The following is a 17,009-nucleotide window of genomic DNA, read 5'->3' as shown; positions in this document are numbered from 1 at the left end:
ACAAATGGTTCTTGTTGAAATGATGTGGAAAGAAGGAGACCATTCAGATCTGATTTCCCCAGATAGTGCTTCAGTATGTATTGTCCACAGCAAAATAAATGTTTCTGAAAAGTGGTTTGTGTAATTTCAAAAATTCAAGCTTTTTTATTCACATCATCTGAATGTTCAGCATTTGCACGGTGTCTGTTGTTATTTGCTATCCACACTGTTTACTCAATAGAATAAATTTAATTTAAAAGCACATCAGTAATTTCTGAATAATGTCTGAATTCTGTTACTGAGATAGAAAGCATTTCAAGATACCTCTTTTCCCCAGCCTTTACAATTTTCCCTCTCAGGAATGACTCCAGCTGCACTCTGAATTCAGCCTCCAGACAGGAAATTTTTAAGTGGGACCACTTAAGTGAAAGCTCGCTCAACATTCAGGCTGAATTCTTCAAAAAGCTATGGTAGATCAACCCTGCATTTCTCACCTACATTAGATGAAGACTGACTTACCTTCCAAATCCAACACATCAGAATCATGCACTGCACACTATGTAACTATGAATTCATCAGGCCTTGGCGTCTGCAACAAGCTTCCAAGAGTAACAAATGTCAGATTCTTGCTCCTAGTGTTGTCCCAAACTGCTGCCCAGGTTAAATGGCTTCTCAACTGTCTGATTCTGCAGCACTAGACTCTCTTGCATCCTTTTAAAAGGAGGAACTAGGAAGCAGTGAACCAGCTTCACTCCTTCCTCAGTTTGTCAGCAATTTTACTAGAGCTATTATCTGAAAGGTGTATCAATCCTGGAACTAGAACCAATAGACAAACACACCCAAACAGTGAACACACATTAAAGTTTGGAATACAGTTTTTTACATCAAGTAAGTTATAATTATTTCTTGACATCCACTGATCCAGAGGAAGTATGCTTCACAGGAAGAGACAACTAGAAAAATGGAATGGTTGGGATTGTTATCAGCTTGTAGATCAGAAAAATTTTCCATAAACCTGGGCTGGTACCATGTTGAAAAGAAACAGTCGTTTCTGACTTGTGAGAAGCCTTCTGCTTCATTAGACAAGTAAGCTGACAACAAACTGAGTGGGGAGGGATTTTATCCTTATTCAAGGTTAGCAGCTAGGATTAGAGACTGAAGGAGCATAACAAAGCTATAGGAAAATGTTTCCTATAAATCAATTTTATCATTGGCATTTAGTACCAAGTTCATTGCCAGTTCAATTTACTGTCGTGCTACGCAAGATAAAACATAGATTCAAGAATACTGAAATGAAGTAATTTTGGCTGGCTCAGTATTATATTTACAGGAAAAGTCTAAATTAAACTATAGCTCAAGCATGACATGTAGTAGATGCAAAAAGCAGCCATGTCCATCTTCTCCAGTATAATAATTATTTTTCCAGAAACTGTAGTTACTGAGTAATGTGGAAAGAACGCCTGCTTAACCCAACGTGGACTTGAAAATTAATGTTTTTAGCTCCTTAACATAATATAACTTAGTCTTAAGTGTATGCAGTTTTCCATTTCCATTTAGTTGAATATACGCAAAGGAGTCTATAGCTAATAGCACAGCAAACAAAAGGGTAGTTTACATTTCCTGTTCCATCTAGTATCCAACACACATGCACTTCTGGTAAAGTTAAATTAGAGGTCCCATTACAAGTAGCTGATCTTGTATTGGTTCATCTACCTCTTGAGTTGGCACAGAGTACTAGCGCAACCAAACTAACCTCCAAAGAGATCCACTTCAGCAGTGGTAGCAGTAATAGTTGTAGTTGTAGGAGCAGCAGCTGAAGTAGTTGTAGTATCAGTAGTTGCAGCAGTAGTTGCACTAGGCTCTGGAGCAAATGGATCTGAAATCTGTGGCTCAGGAGTAACACCGGAAAGTGCAGCCAGATTATCTATATGCAACCACATAACGAAGATCAAACAGGAAAAGTAAGGGGAAGAGGGAGAGAGACCACAAACACTCAACTGCAAAAAGATAGAGTTCCTAATATGGACTCTTAACATTCAGAAGACTCAGAAATGAAAAATATTACTCACCCTCTCCCAAGAGGTCTAGTGAGTGTCCATTAAAATGACAGCAGTGTAAAGAAACAGACCAATTAGTAGTACTGCCAGACTGAAGATGTTCATTACTGATCATTTGTTCTCTAGGTGATACACATAGTTTAAATGTCACTTCAGCACTTGATTTTCTAACACTCACAGTGTTACGGTTACATGCCAAAGCTCATTCCATTAAATATCTCTATTCATGTCACCATAAATGCATAAATTCCATTTGCTACATTCTTTCACAGTTAATCAGCAGGTTATTCATATATAGGTATCATGTATCACTGTTTCATACAGCTAGTGTTCTGTTTTTTACCCTACAACAGAAAGGATTTAGCAGCAGCCCATAGGAGCTGACACGTGTCCTACCTTTCTCTACCATATGGCAGAGACAAGAAACTTTAGAGTGCTGTTCAACACCATACCAGTTCTCCCTTCCTGGCTGGCCTTGTTTCAACTTGGGTTCCTTAATCAACTTTTCAGAAGCCAATGAGTATCTTTAGTAATAGACTTTTCTACAATTTAACGAGTGCTAAGACCAGTCAGATTGAGCACACAGGCAGACAGAGGAAGCTTTCCCTAAACAGACATTAAGTAAATAACATAAAACCTAACACACAGAACCACAAAACAGAACATCAAAAGAAAGACTGTAAGGTATAAAAATCTGAGAAAAATATGTAGTTTGCCCTTATTTAATAATCAGTAGTTTAGAATTTCTCCTTGGTTCATTGTTCATTTAACAGGGTCATGAGTTCATTTACCCACAACACACTGAAGAACCAGCACAGCATCTGGCTGTTTCACTACAGTTAAAGTGAAAATGTAGGAAGTGAGTATTTAGAGGTTAACCTTAATATGTTAGTCTTCATTTCACATCACTTGTTAAAAAGGATCCATACAAAATGATGTGTGTGTTTTAGTAATTGGTTCCTTAGGAGATCTCTACTTGAGACTCACTTCACAAGCCAACGTAAGTCAAAACACCATTCCGAAAAGCATAGCAGCGTATTAAAAATGCAGTACTCTGGTATCTCATTACTGCACACCAGGTGGATGCCTCACAGCCAGACCTGAAATAATCAACTGTTGGCAAATGTCTACCTCTTATTAGTTTATTCTTCAATGCATTTTTGTTATTCAGTTATGTTGTAGGTCATAATAAAGTGAAATAGCACAGCAATCCGTATTTACTCTTCATATGGTAAGGATTAAACACAATGCCTTACTGAATAGTTGAAGTAAGAATACTGATGGAAAATCCATGCTCTAAGTCACACTGCAAGGTAGTTCAGACTAGTTCAAGTCAATTTTCTTTTACATCAGAGTTGTATCTCGCAAAGACACAGAATTTGACCTACTGTATTTTCTGCAATACTACAGCCTAGCCTGCCTGCAAAATGCTTGCCTCACAATATGCTGCAGGCAATTTATTACCCTACCTTAATCTTCTACAGTTACCACAGCAGTGTAGATTACAAGTTACAGTTCATTTGCTAGGTAACTCATGTTGTACTCAGAAATACACCTAGCATAAAATAGTACTGTATCTACGCCACTAAATATGAATATATGAATGCCTAAGATTTAGAAGGATTTTTTTTTTGTTAGTGACCGCCTGAATTCCTGAGGTTTATGTGACATTTAAGGTACCAGTTTGATGCTTCCTCTTAAAGTATGTGGTACTTACATTTTCCTAGCTATTCTAAACTACCGCAATTTTCTAGCTTCCTCCCCTTGCTGGTTCTTTCTCACAAGTTCCTACATTAACTTGCTCTGAGCAGGAACTGTTTTGCAGATGAGCAAGCAGCTCAGATAGCAGAAAGGCACTATTACACATCCTCACAAGGTGGAAGGGAACTTAAGGTCATCTAGTTCAGCCTGAGCTCAGACCTATTGCAGAAACCAGATCATGGCTTTCTCTGGTTAGGTCTTTAAAAATCTTCCAGAATGGACATTCCTTTAGCACGTGCATAGAGGATCTGCCTTGGTATTGCACTATCCTCCATGTGAAATATTTTTTTTTATCAATGTAATATACTTTTGAAACAACTTTGTGTTACTTCTCATTACAACAAGTTATCATTCCCCCAAAAATGCTGGTTCCACATTGCAAGTTCCCTTTCAAATAGTTGTAAGCCACTGCTAAGAGCCCCCTGTAGTCTCCTCTTTTCTAGACCATAAAGGTTCACCTCCTTAAAACTCTTCACTCCGTGAGTGCTCTGGATTTCTGGAGTCCTGGTTAGCGGCCTGCAAACTCTCTTATTTTATCAAATGTCTGCCTTGAGTACAAGAGCCCAGAACTGGATACAGTATTCCAGATGTGGCTTCATATTTAGAAAAAAGGTATGATTCCAGTGTGGTAACAGGTCTTCCACACCTGAACTCCTGCCATCAGTAAAGCAGACAAATTTGAGGCTTACTGAGTTACCAAAAAGCTATTCTGAAAGACAAGCTTGAAGTATAGTTGATAAGACTGGTGATAATCCCAGCCAAAGGACAAAAAGTTTGCTGCCCTCTTCTGCCTATGGAGCAAGAGGTACAGACCTATTTCTGACCAGTTTTAAAAAGTTGTCAGTAATTCAAAGGAATACACAAGTAAGACATCTTCTAAAACTTCTAAGCCTCAAACCCTTCATTCCTCATCCAAAATAAATAGATAGATAGATAGATAGATAGATAGATGATAGATAGATAGATAGATAGATAAACCCACAAAACAAACACCAAATCAACAGCTTTCAATTCCATTGTGAACCAATATTTTAATGGCTATTTGTTTTGCACAAATGAACAATTGCTTGAATTAAAAAAAAAAAAAGCTTATCCAAGAGGCCTGAGCTCTTTCAGAACAGCTCAGGAAAGCTTGTGTTCTAGTAGCTGGGAATGACAGAAGAGGACAACAAAGGTAATCACCAACTGCTAGGGCATAACTACAGAGAAATAAGTAGGAAGCTGGTAAAAAATGTGGAATAATTAGCCCCAGACATCCTAGGAGAGATGAGTCTTTGGTCTTATTTTCTGTGTAATATTATATTTCAGTTAATAAAACTACCACTTCTGAAGAAAATAAAAAACACCCACTGATTTAATATAAATATGCAAAGCATGGTCTACAAAGCTATACGTTCACAATGAGGCAGTTGGGTGACAAATATCTTTAACAAACTGAAGATGAGAACAGTAATAAAGAATGCAGAGGTCACTAGTATCCAGAATTAGCATTCACAGTGGATTCAGTGTGACTCAATACAACATTCCTGATGTAAGAAGTGTAATGAGTGAAGATTTCTACAACTACACAACAGGTTTACAACTAAGTAGCCTAAATCCTTGTCCTCAGGAGGAGAGAATTGAGCATTGCCTAATATTTATTGTGGTCTTCTTCAGACCATCACTGTTATGGCTATCTGGAACAGGCTCGGTTCAGCCTGTGCTGCACCACAGAGCTCATATTCCAGAGAACTGGTTCCTATTTGAAAACAGGTAGCCCTCTATTTCTGTTTTCTTATTACTGTTCGGAACGGAAAAGCAAGTTTTTCAGCACACTATGTAAAGGAATGTCAGAGGTAGAACTCTTACAGTAGAACTAATTTACCATCATTAGAATGCTCTAGACACTTTCTGTTTTAAAAGATATTTTTGATCCTTCCCCCACTGGTCTGTGTGTTTTGCTTCTTGAACAGAAGTGCTAATATCACACAACTTGCCAAGAAGCAAATGAGCATTTGTAGTTTTACCTCCCTGGCTATTTTAAAATGTCTGCCCTACCTCTTCACCTTTAGCCATTCCCCTCATGCTCATACAGCTATACAATCCTGTCCCCCAAACACAGCTTTGCATCCAGGCCTTTATAATCAGCTTATACAATTATGCATATCCCTAGAAAAAGGAGTAGTCTTTTGCTGCAAAGGAATGCATGCCTGTCAGGTCAGCAGAACCCAGAAAGTGAGCTGGGAACATCCTGTGCTAGTATGAAAAGGGATAGGTTACAGTTCAGCCAGCCAAGCAAAAAGAGGGAGATAGCAAGAAGAAATGCTGACAGTGGGTTTTCTATACCTCCCCAAGAAGTCGCTCCAGCAGGCGCTGCTGGAGCCGCTTGCCCAGTAGCAGCAAAATCTGGCTGCAGATCCAGAAGATCACTGGATGGTTTGGAAGAGCTGCCAAAGAAAGGAAGAGAATTATTAAATACTGGAATAATCTTTCTTCTTAGGTCACATCCTAAAAAAAAAGTCATGGTTGGATTGTAGGAATTAGGTTGGATAAGGCCATCCTTAGACTGAGTGACTGATGGAACTATTAAGAGAGGGAATTTTTCCAGGTCTTCGAATCAGAGCAATGACCAGGAACGGAACTGCAGTGAGTGCCAAAGAACTTAACATCCTAGGATAGGATCTTAACTTGCTTACACTACTTGATAATGACATTTTAATAGATGTATGAGACATCACTAAACTGTGACAATCCCTGAAAAGTTTTTAAAAAAATATAAGCCACCACCACCATCAACAAAAAAACCCCCACAACAACAAACCCAAATTCAAAAACCCGGGTGTCCCTTAAGAACAGAGGAAATAACCACTGCAACTGAAAACAGCTCTACTCCTCATGCCGTATCTGAAAGCCAGAAACCTGCATTTCTAAGTAATGAATAGGTGTTAGGTAGAACGGAGTTGGTAAAATTTTGATGCCTAAATCCATCTGAATATTTGCTTAGGAAACAAGGTTGTGGGGTTTTTTTTTTGTTTGTTTGTGATTCTTTTGTTTTGTTTTTTGTTTTTTCATTTAGAGCATTTAAATAATAAGCTGTAGAAGCTCTTTCTTCAGTGAAGTGTTCAACAATTAATCAGTCTTTTCTTTATAGTTTTGGTTCAAGCCCAGAGCCTTTATATGTTTAGAGTTCTTTCATTTCTTCTCATTACAGTGAACAACAGTAGTCTGTCCTAGTTTTAACTTGAAAGTGCTGATCAAAATTCCTCTTTGGAATTTAACATTTATTTTTTATTTCTTCCCAACATTCATTATATTTTTCTGTGCTTCATTAACTGAATTGAATAGCAAGAGAAAGGAATCTTATTTTAGTAGTTTTAGAAACTGTACAGAAGGTCAGCAGACTATTTTGGATGTGCATATTACTTCAATGTATTTGATAATAAGTTGATGTTACTACGGTGAGAATTGAACAAAATCAGTACTACACTGACAACAAATCAGAGTAGACATAAAGTTTGCATTCTTGTTTGGATGGGTTTATTGTGTGAACTAGATTGGTAGAATTCTATACCACATTCAGGACTGTTGGATACTATATGCAAAGTAAGCAAAATCTTGCAGGCTAATCTCCCATTACAAGTGTGACTAGTTCATAACATCAAGCGTAATAACTCAAATACACTTCTAAGCTTACCTGACTGGAGCAGCTGTAGATGCAGTTGCAAAAAGATCCACTGGAGGAGATGTATCAATGCTTTTTGCTGGAGTAGTATTGGGAGATGTGACAGTTGTGGCTGGAGAAGACTGCAGAAATATTTTAAATGTGTTCAGTATGCCAGCATTTATCCACAAACAACTGCTGCACAGATTCATATAAAGTCCAATTTGAACATCAAGTCTTATTGTGAACTGTTGTCACCTTGAGAGAATTTAAAGAAGATTGGGCTGCATTTTCAGAGGGCTAGTAATTCACAAAACCTGAACATTTGGTTTCCTTGCTAGAGGTCACAAGTACGATGCATGATCATGGGATAATTCTAATGCCTATACCAGCACAAAACAGCTTTCCTGTGCCTCTCTTTCTAGCCACACAGAGGTGTGCACGCCTACACGCTTGTGACATCCCTCTCCTGACAGGGGAAATCTTCCCTTGTGCCAAGGCAAGCAAAGAAATATCTCTCCAAAATGGTGGCTGAGACAAGCGACTCTATGATGATTCCACTTAGTGATGCCTGACTCAAGAGAAAATGCCTACTGTAGGTGCTCTGAGTGCATGGAGACTCCAGCAGCAAGCATCACATCAGCTTTTGTCCTCTGGGTTCAGCAGCATCTAAGCAGCTAACTCAGATCTGTGCGCTGGATTACCTGCATTTTCAAATCCCAGCCAGGATAACTAACAGAGTCTATGTGTCAAAGGATTCTCAGCAAGTTTCAAGAAAACAGTTTGCTCATCAACAAATTCCCTCCTATCAGTTTTAAGACCATTCTGGGGACCAAGTATGTTTGTGGGTTTGTTTCTGCACATGTCAGATCCCTCATTTTGTCCAGTAAATCAAATACCTCCTAGTCCACAACAGCACCTTAGTATTCCAATGATGAAAACCATGGGAGAAGATAACTGTTTAAAACTCAAGTTCAAAGTGTATACACAAACCTTTGGACTGAAGAGAGTTTAAGAAAAAGAACTATCACTTGTGCTAGCTGTTAAGTTCTTACAAATATATAACAAAAAGCTCAGCCTGTGATTTTGTTTTAGTAGCTCCTCCAGTTCTGGGGCTTAAGGATTTCCTAAGTGTTGCAAGGACTGACACTCAACATAATATGCTGCAGTTTTTCTGTACCCTTGAAAAACCACATTTCCTTGAGGCATGCCAATTTAACACTAAAAGATACTATGAACTTTGTTCCCTCAGCTCAGTAGAGATACTTTTCCTCACAAAAGGAAAACAAGTCACTTGTTCATTACTATTTACCATTCTGGCAGCTTTCAAACATGAAAAAAGTATGGCAGATTTGAAGTAATTTTCTTCCCTTTGCCATACTGCCATCCCATCATCACAATGCTAACAAGAGATAGATACATGATTTTTCAACTCTTCTCAAGCATTTGAGACTAGATTGGTCTTCATATAAATAGAGAAGGTTTACTAAAGTTGTAAGAACACTTTCTGAATCATTTGGTGGTGAACAGAGTTAAATCCAGCTGGCAACTGATCACAAGTGGTGCTCCCAAGGGTTATTACTGGGGTCTGTCCAGTTCAATATCTTTACTGATGACCTGGATGAGGGAATTGAACATTGTAAGATTGCAGATGACACTACATTGGCAGGAAGTGCTGATCTCCTTGGGGGTAGGAAGACCCATCAGAGGGATCTGTACAGGGCTCACTGAGCTGTGGCCAATGGGATGAAGTTCAACAAGATCACGTGCCAGGTCCCGCACTTTGGCCACAACAACCCCAGGCAATGCTACAGCCTTGGAGCAGAGGGAAGACTGTGTGGAAGAAATGAACCTGGGGCTGTTCATCAATGCACAGTTGAACATGAGCCAGCAGTGTGCCCAGGTGACCAAGAAGACCGATGGCATCCTGGCTTGTATCAGAAATAGCATTGCCAGCAGGAGCAGGGAAGTGATCATTCCTCTGTACTCAACTCTCGTGGAGTTGCACCTTTATTACTGTGTTCAGTTTTGGGCTCCTTACTACAAGAAACACACTCATTCTGTGTGTTATTTTAACTGCTACAATATTAGAAAAAAACCCTTTTTACAAGCAACCTAAATGCTTTTGGAAATATATTTAACAGCTTTCAGTAGAATCAACTATTGAAAAGAATCCTTCAGATTCAGAAATTTGCATTCAGTTCTTCCTATACAACTCTTTTTATTAAGCATGGAGCTATGACATATGGTAACCATTCAGGTACAGCAGGAACTAGTATTACTAATACTGCAAAGCTCATTAGTTTATCTGACACTCTAACCAAGCTGTTTTCACTGGCAACTCTAGCTTCACAGTGAGCAGTTGCACTAATAAAGAATTCCTAATGTGGGTATATCAGATTACAGTTTAAAACCATATACTTTTTTTTAGGAAGGAAAAGAGTCAGCATTTTCTCATAAAAAGCTGAAAACAGAGAGAAGAATCTTGAGAAGAAAGAGAACTGAGCAACTATCTCACTGATAAAGATTAAAAAAAAAATAACAACGAAAAAACACAAAAACAAACCCACTTGGGATAAAGGTATGAATGTCTTAGGTTTTCACAAAGCATGACCATCAGCCCCTAGCAAAGCTGCTTAACATCCTGCACTGGTCTAAGCAGCATCGCCCTGCAGATCACCGAAGTGCTTTTATGAAGCTGTTATTTACAAGCCCATTTAAAGATGCAGCTTTGTCACTTGGGTATGGTCTAGGTGACCAAGCCTAAATAAAAAACAAATTAGGAGAGAAAATCTCAACTCCTTATGCCCTTATGTTATAAAGCATATCACATGTACAGTTATTAAGGAGTACAGCAATTGGCATTATTTACCTTGCTCAGAGGAGAAGGAGCCCCAGATCTAGGGGGAATGAAAAGGGGTTTGACATAAGTACACTTCTGCAAACTTGTTTCTTGCACTTAAAACACATGCAAAAAGACCAAAAACTAAGCATCATAACTGTCACAAGATTCCCACAACTGCACGCCTTCCCAATTTCTCAGACTTCCATGTGTCAATTTAGACAAGGAATGCAAATTGTAACTTCAAAGCTTAAATGAATCTTTTTAGTTAATTGGTATCACTGGATTATTCTGCCTTTTAAACAAGCTCTCCTTAATGGAAGAAAGGCAGAAATGCATTCAAATGTCTTGCCTCAGGGCCTACAAAATTCAGTAGGAAAGAATTATTGGGGCAAGATGTATCTACATTATAAAATCCTGAAAGGGTAGCAGAATAAGACCAATGTGGAAGCAGTTATCAAAAATGAGTCTTCTGAGAATGCATCAGCCAATTTCTGAAGTCTGTTCTTTAAAGAAAGTCAGGGTCACTTTAAAATAATGTTTTAAATTATGGAAAGAGTAGAAAAGTCCCGAGCTGAAAGTTCTCTCACATGCAAGAATACTCACAGCAATCCTAATCCATAGAGCTTTAGTCATAATTCAGAATACATGTCAGTGCATTGGTTTACGTTCATCATTATTAGTATGAAAATACTGCTACACATTTTTAGAGCTGCTTTGATCTAAGAAATGAAGAATTACAATGGTGCTAACTAAAAAAAAAGAGGAGCTGAAGTTAAAAAATGTGCCAGTATTGAATTAGCATCCATCCTATGGGTTAATTGAACTGGATACAATCTAGGAGCTGTAGAATGGATTAGAAGATCTAGAGTTAAGACAGAAATGACTAAGAACAACTTAAGGTACAATTTATTGAAGGTATCTAAGCCATCTTAAAAACAAAACAAAAAAATCACCAAAACCACATTTGCATGCAAGTGATACATAAACATATGTACTTACCCTTCACTAAATTGCAAGGGAAGCAACAGCAAAAGAGAAAACAAAACTTTAGCTTAATCCTTGCTAGAGTTAGCCATGACAAGCATCTAGTAAGAGGATGCAAAGTCATTAGAAAACAAATCAATTTTGACAATAAAATCCTTGGCAGCAGGGGAAAGCAGTTCCTTTCGGGTCAGCTTCACAGTTAATTTTACTTCATTATGAAAAGTGTTGAGCTGTTCATTGTCTCTCCCCCATCCCCCACCCCAGTAAGAAAAACAGCTGGCATTAAGACAGCTTTGTAAGGGAAAGGAAATGCCCAGTCTTACCACATCTTATTTTCCAGCTAAATGGCTAAAGGAGATTGGGAGGCAAACCTGAATATTAACTAGTCTCAAATTGTTAATATTCTGCTTTGAGGCAAGTTCTCAAAACATACACCTACTTGTTGCCAGGTTTTTTTCCTTCCAGTGAGTTTAGATGTTGCTCAAGAGTCTCCATAAGACTGCTAGGAGCCTTGAAAGCAAAGAGAAAGACACTCCATTAAAAAATGGTTACTTTGACCTGACGATACTAGAAATCTAGCTCAACTTCTCTGAAGTTCACCATGTGCACACTCATGCTGTTACTATAACACTGAAAGTAGTGGATTTCCATGCTACAGGTATTCAGGTAAAGAGATTTTGAAAGACAATACTGTGTCAAAATTTGCAGAGAGAAAGCATTTCACTTTACCAAACAGACCCTACAGCCAGAATCCAGGATGTCCTCACCATGCTTTGAGTCAGTTTTAAACATTGACAACAGCACAGGCATCCACAGGGTCAAGGATAAGAATAACAAGCTCAAGTTCTGGTTTTAGTGAGATCCCCAACACATCATTTAACACCAAAGGGTTGCATAGCATTTGTATATCTAAATAAAACAAGCTAAAAGTCTGTTCCAATGCCCCCCAAATCAGTTAACTTTGATTTAATACTGCCAGCATCCCATTATCAACTTTCACTTATGTCTTCTCAAAACCAGGCACAGGTTACTGAGCCCAGCAGGTAACTCAAAATTCAGCAAAATTACTTCTTTGGATATTGACAAAAACTAAGCATTTTTCAAGGCTCCCTTATCTTAGGTTTTATTTTAAGCAACCTCTTCATTAGCAATATCACCAGGCAAGCACTTGCTGTTACAATGGTAGTTAAGAAAAGTAGTTATAAATACAAATGACAGGGCACTTATCTACTCCAATACAAAAATAATGTCCAAATAAGTAGAATTCTACAAGATCAACACACAAGAAGGAAATCCTCAAGAGATACAGCAGAACATAACAGTGAAGTACTTCTTCAGGGTTACCGTTTCATCACTGGTACAGTCTTTAATAGGGGAATTCTCTTTATCAGTGTCTTTCAGATCAACCAGAACTCCTGACAGCAAAACCTATGGTATTTTTCATAAATAATGTCTTTAATTCCAGGGTATATGCATGAATTTAAAAGAAAAAAACAAAAACAAAAAACAATCTGCTCTGCTTGCAGAGACTTTCCAATGCTTATATGCACAGTATGCTGAAAACCAACTGTCTGGCTAAAGTGGATGCTTCAGGATGGGTAGTACCTAGTAGTTATGCAGAGCTTAAGTGTATTCATAGTGTTTTTATATTAATCTGGACATTACAATGAGTAGTAAGGTAATTTAACACATGCAAAAATTCTAAGTGCCCAAAAAATCCTTAACGGGTGGCTTGAATTTAAATGCATCCATGTACATAACACAGTGCAGCACCATCTTAACCATTACTGCTATTTCATAGGCAGGACTATTCATTTTCTAAGAATGTAGGCACAATAAAGAATTTGGCTAAAAACAAATGACTTTGTTTATCTCCTTCTTGCTGCTGAAGAACACTTGTTACTAGGTCTTTCATTAACTCATGAAGAGACTCAGACTTCTGTTTATTCAATAATGTTACAGCACAAGAAACAAACTGCACCTGTAAGCCACGTAAGCAAAACTCTATGTTTCAAATAACAACACGAAACAAAAAAATCCATTACTTTTTCCTCTTACAAACTGTAGCTCTACACAATTTAATTATCTTTTCAATACATTACTTACAGGTTTCAGAAAAGACAAGAAAACACAAAACTCATCTAGCAAGCAGAATTAACAGAAGCAGCTTTAGAAAAAATTCTACGTACTTCAGAAATTAAATAGTGCCCTATATCCTATTTGTGACTCTGAACATCACTTAATTTCCTCTGGATATTGCTTTAGTTAGATTAATATGCTGGTCAACATCACTAAGAACTATAGCTATGGGTTACTCACTAGCTATTTGGGGGAAAACTGCCGTATTTCAATATTTGCTTATAGCTGAAAATGAGCCAAACTGCCAAGATGCCTCCTCAGCTTCCAAAACCTTGCAGCCAAACCAGAAAGTTCAAAGATGACAGCTATCAACTTCTATTTCAGTACTGTAAACACTTTCTTGGCTTAAAATATATACAGGCACATCAAATGTCAACATAGGCAGTTTCTTGTGGAATAATACTGACTACTGATAAGGATAGGCAGAGGGTTTAAAAGCAGAAGAAAGGAGATTTATATCAGATGCTAGGAGGAAACTTTGTCTTCAAAACTGTGGTGAGCTGATGACACAGCTGCCCAGAGAAGCTGTGGGTGCCTCATCCCTGGAGGCATTCAAGGCCAGGCTGGCTGATGTCCTGGGCAGCCTGAGCTGGTGGGGGGCAGCTCTGCCCACAGAAGGGGGTGGGAACTGGATGGGCTTTAAGGTTCCTTCCAACCCAAGCTATTCTGTGATTCTACTGCTTCTTTTAGGAATTCAGGTATACAACTGATATTTCAACTTCATTAGCTAAAATTATTATATGTAATTATATGTAAAACTTATTAATTGAAAATCAGTTTTATTATCCACCTTTTACTTTCTTATTGAAATGCACTGCCTAGGTCTCTGCAGAATCTACAGAGTGTTGCAAATGAGCTTTAGCAAGCAAGTTCCAAGCAGCTTTTAGGAGAACACAGCTATGATGGATGGTTTGATATTTAGATTTGCTATCAAATAGCCATGTGTGGCAGTCATCAATCCCAGAATAATTTATTATGCAGTTCCCCGCATAACAAATAAGTGTGCTAGGTTAGTAATCAGCTTCCTGTTCCTGTCAGAGAAGCACATTCTGGCAACTCTAGTCAGACATCAGTTTTCCCAGTCAGCCCAAAAAATGTCTGCTCTTGGTCGGAGTAGTGCATCAATCGGAGTTTTCACATTAAACACAAAGCCTATTGAAAATGTACCAGCACAACAGAATTCAAGCAGCACTGGTGAATTTTGGTGCTCAAATTTTGTTATATGCTGACAGTTCCACAATGAAATCGTGACTTCTGCAAGTCTGCTGTACCTAGACTGAGACAGTATTGTTCACCAAGGAAAGAGCAACATGGCTCACCCTTGAGCTACAGGTTAGAAGAGATCAGAAAAGATATTAATCTAATTATATTAGTCTTCATAAACAGCTTTTGGCAGTTCTTTTCTTATTTGAAAATTTGGAGTGCTTGAAAATCTTGATTTCCTCTAAGTATTTAGATTCCTCGTGTACCTATTAATTATTAAATGTTTATTACACGGACCAAAAAGATTACAAGAAAGCCTTACCTGTGTAAGATCAGGGATATCACCTTTGTCAATTCCAACTTGCTGTAGATTTAAAAAAATAGGGGACAAAAAGTAAGCACATCATTCCATGGCAGAAGGCATGTGGTACACACTTCAAACTCTAATGCACTTTGTCTTCAGAAAAAGACTACAGTGTTATCACATGCAGATGTTCCCATCTTTCCAGCAGTAATTCCATCACCTTCATGATCTTGCATCAGTCACTCTTTCACCCTGGTAAAGCTCATACTCCCTACTGCAAATCAGATAGGACTTTCTGGACACATACTGTTGCCCAGAGGGCAGCATCAATGAACTATCAAACACACCTTATCCAGATGCCTGACTCTCCTCACACAATTTTCTCTAAAATTCACCCACTGAGCAAATTCTAGAAGACAGCAGCTAAAAAATATGTTTGCACTCCAGTCACTTTGTTTTTCCAACCTTTCTTCCTATCTTTTCAAATCAAGACAACAGTCTGCAAGCTTTTGTTAGTTGTTGCTTACCTACGCTCTTCAAAGTGCCTGTTGGTTTAGGTTTTACAGAAGAGTATGCTTTACTCCATCTAGAATAAGAGCATGCCTTACTCCATCTACATCTTGAAGTGTAGTCAGTACAACCCCCATTCTGTGAAACTGACCTATAGGTGCCTGAAGTATTGCTCAGAGGTCTGAAGTCTTCATGCTACTACTCCCTCAAGTCCAACGTTCACATCAGGCATTACATGCCATTCAAGAGACAGGCAGGTTACTTCATAAATAGTTAAATAAACCAGCAAAGAAACATTTTATTCAGCTGATTACTGCTGCCCTTTATAATGAAGCATGAAACATGGAAAATGTGCATCTTGTGCCAAGGAGCCAACTACCACAAATGAGGGCCCAGCAAAAGAGTAAATTAACCATGTAATATTTGTATTATCCACAGAAGAGGATGATAAGAAGGATCAAAATCGGGAAATTTTCACATTGCAGTTAACTTGTAGTTAGCTGCAAAGACTTAACAGTGAGACTTATGAAAACATTATGCCTTTATTCATGATCCCCACATTTTTCTCTGATGTTCAGCTCTGTCCTAGAAGCATGCCGTATGCACCTCCAAGAAATACCGCTATGACTGAACATATATTACCAGGAAATTGAGGATGGCTGCACAGCAGAGACTTGCAGAAAGCCTAAGCAGAACTTACTAGTTCAAGAAGAGCTGAATAAGCAGATCCAAGAATTTCTATGCTGCCTCACAGTTATATATAGTGAGTCAGATGCTTAACAAGCACAATTAATATTTTATATCGATGCTAAAAAGATTCACAAAATACTTAAGTGCCAGACTCCAGAAGACTGGAAGTCACTTACCTCTGCAACTTTAAGAAACTCTGATACTCTGGTCATTCGAGTAAGAAATCGTTTGTAGATTTCAAGAGCATCTTTACATTGTCCCTTTTTCATTTCAAAAAATTTCTCTAGAGAAATAATTTGGCAAATTTCAGTTAAGATATCTTACATTAGGTCTGCATTCATCAGCAATTCTAGTTTTCAGGAAAGTGATGTTTCAAGAATACTGCACTCCATTAACATTTTCTACCTGGATACTAAGCTAGCAGTATTCCTAGTCCTTAGTAGAATTCAGAAATAGAATCTGCTGAGATGCCTAAGAACTATATAGACAATAAATCACACCCTAAGGAGCTACAGCACTGTGTGATGCAAACCTAGCATTTAAAGATGAATAATAACCAGGCAAAGTAGTTACTAACCTTAAAAATCAAAGCATTTAAGGATACTTAGATGCATATTAATATATTTCTTTTCCCAAGTTGTGTTCACTTCAAAGGACTCCAATAAACACCTTCCCACTCAAGTAACTCCTTAAAGTTGGTCTGTGTCCATTAATAAGCACACCTGCTACATATTTCAACCTGAACTTACTCTTTTAGTAGAATTAGACAGTGAAAGCTCAGCTCAACTGTTATGTATCTGCCTCATCAGTTTCCATGCCTATAGTTTCAGTCAAAATACCCGGGGCTTACTATTATAAATTATCATCAGAAAATGTTACAACATGGATACAAGACCA

General features: G+C 38.1%; 1 protein-coding gene across 1 annotated transcript in view; it reads right to left on the bottom strand.

Moving 5' to 3' along the window:
* Positions 1-17,009, bottom strand: part of SNAP91 (synaptosome associated protein 91) — a 67,243-nt gene that overhangs the window by 24,395 nt on the left and 25,839 nt on the right. The window contains exons 8-16 of the mRNA XM_015858986.3: positions 16,289-16,395; positions 14,931-14,972; positions 11,706-11,776; positions 11,282-11,287; positions 10,310-10,337; positions 7,471-7,580; positions 6,123-6,223; positions 2,049-2,063; positions 1,733-1,903 (exon numbers count right to left, since the gene is read on the bottom strand). Of these exons, the coding sequence (XP_015714472.2) occupies positions 1,733-1,903; positions 2,049-2,063; positions 6,123-6,223; positions 7,471-7,580; positions 10,310-10,337; positions 11,282-11,287; positions 11,706-11,776; positions 14,931-14,972; positions 16,289-16,395 (651 nt within the window). The remainder of the gene's footprint in view (positions 1-1,732; positions 1,904-2,048; positions 2,064-6,122; positions 6,224-7,470; positions 7,581-10,309; positions 10,338-11,281; positions 11,288-11,705; positions 11,777-14,930; positions 14,973-16,288; positions 16,396-17,009) is intronic.

The sequence above is a fragment of the Coturnix japonica genome, chromosome 3 (assembly GCF_054131305.1).
Source record: "Coturnix japonica strain WE chromosome 3, WE-NBRP24, whole genome shotgun sequence".
Lineage (NCBI taxonomy): Eukaryota > Metazoa > Chordata > Aves > Galliformes > Phasianidae > Coturnix > Coturnix japonica.
The sequence above is the reverse complement of the archived record's forward strand: the minus strand, read 5'-3'. Positions and strand labels throughout refer to the sequence as shown.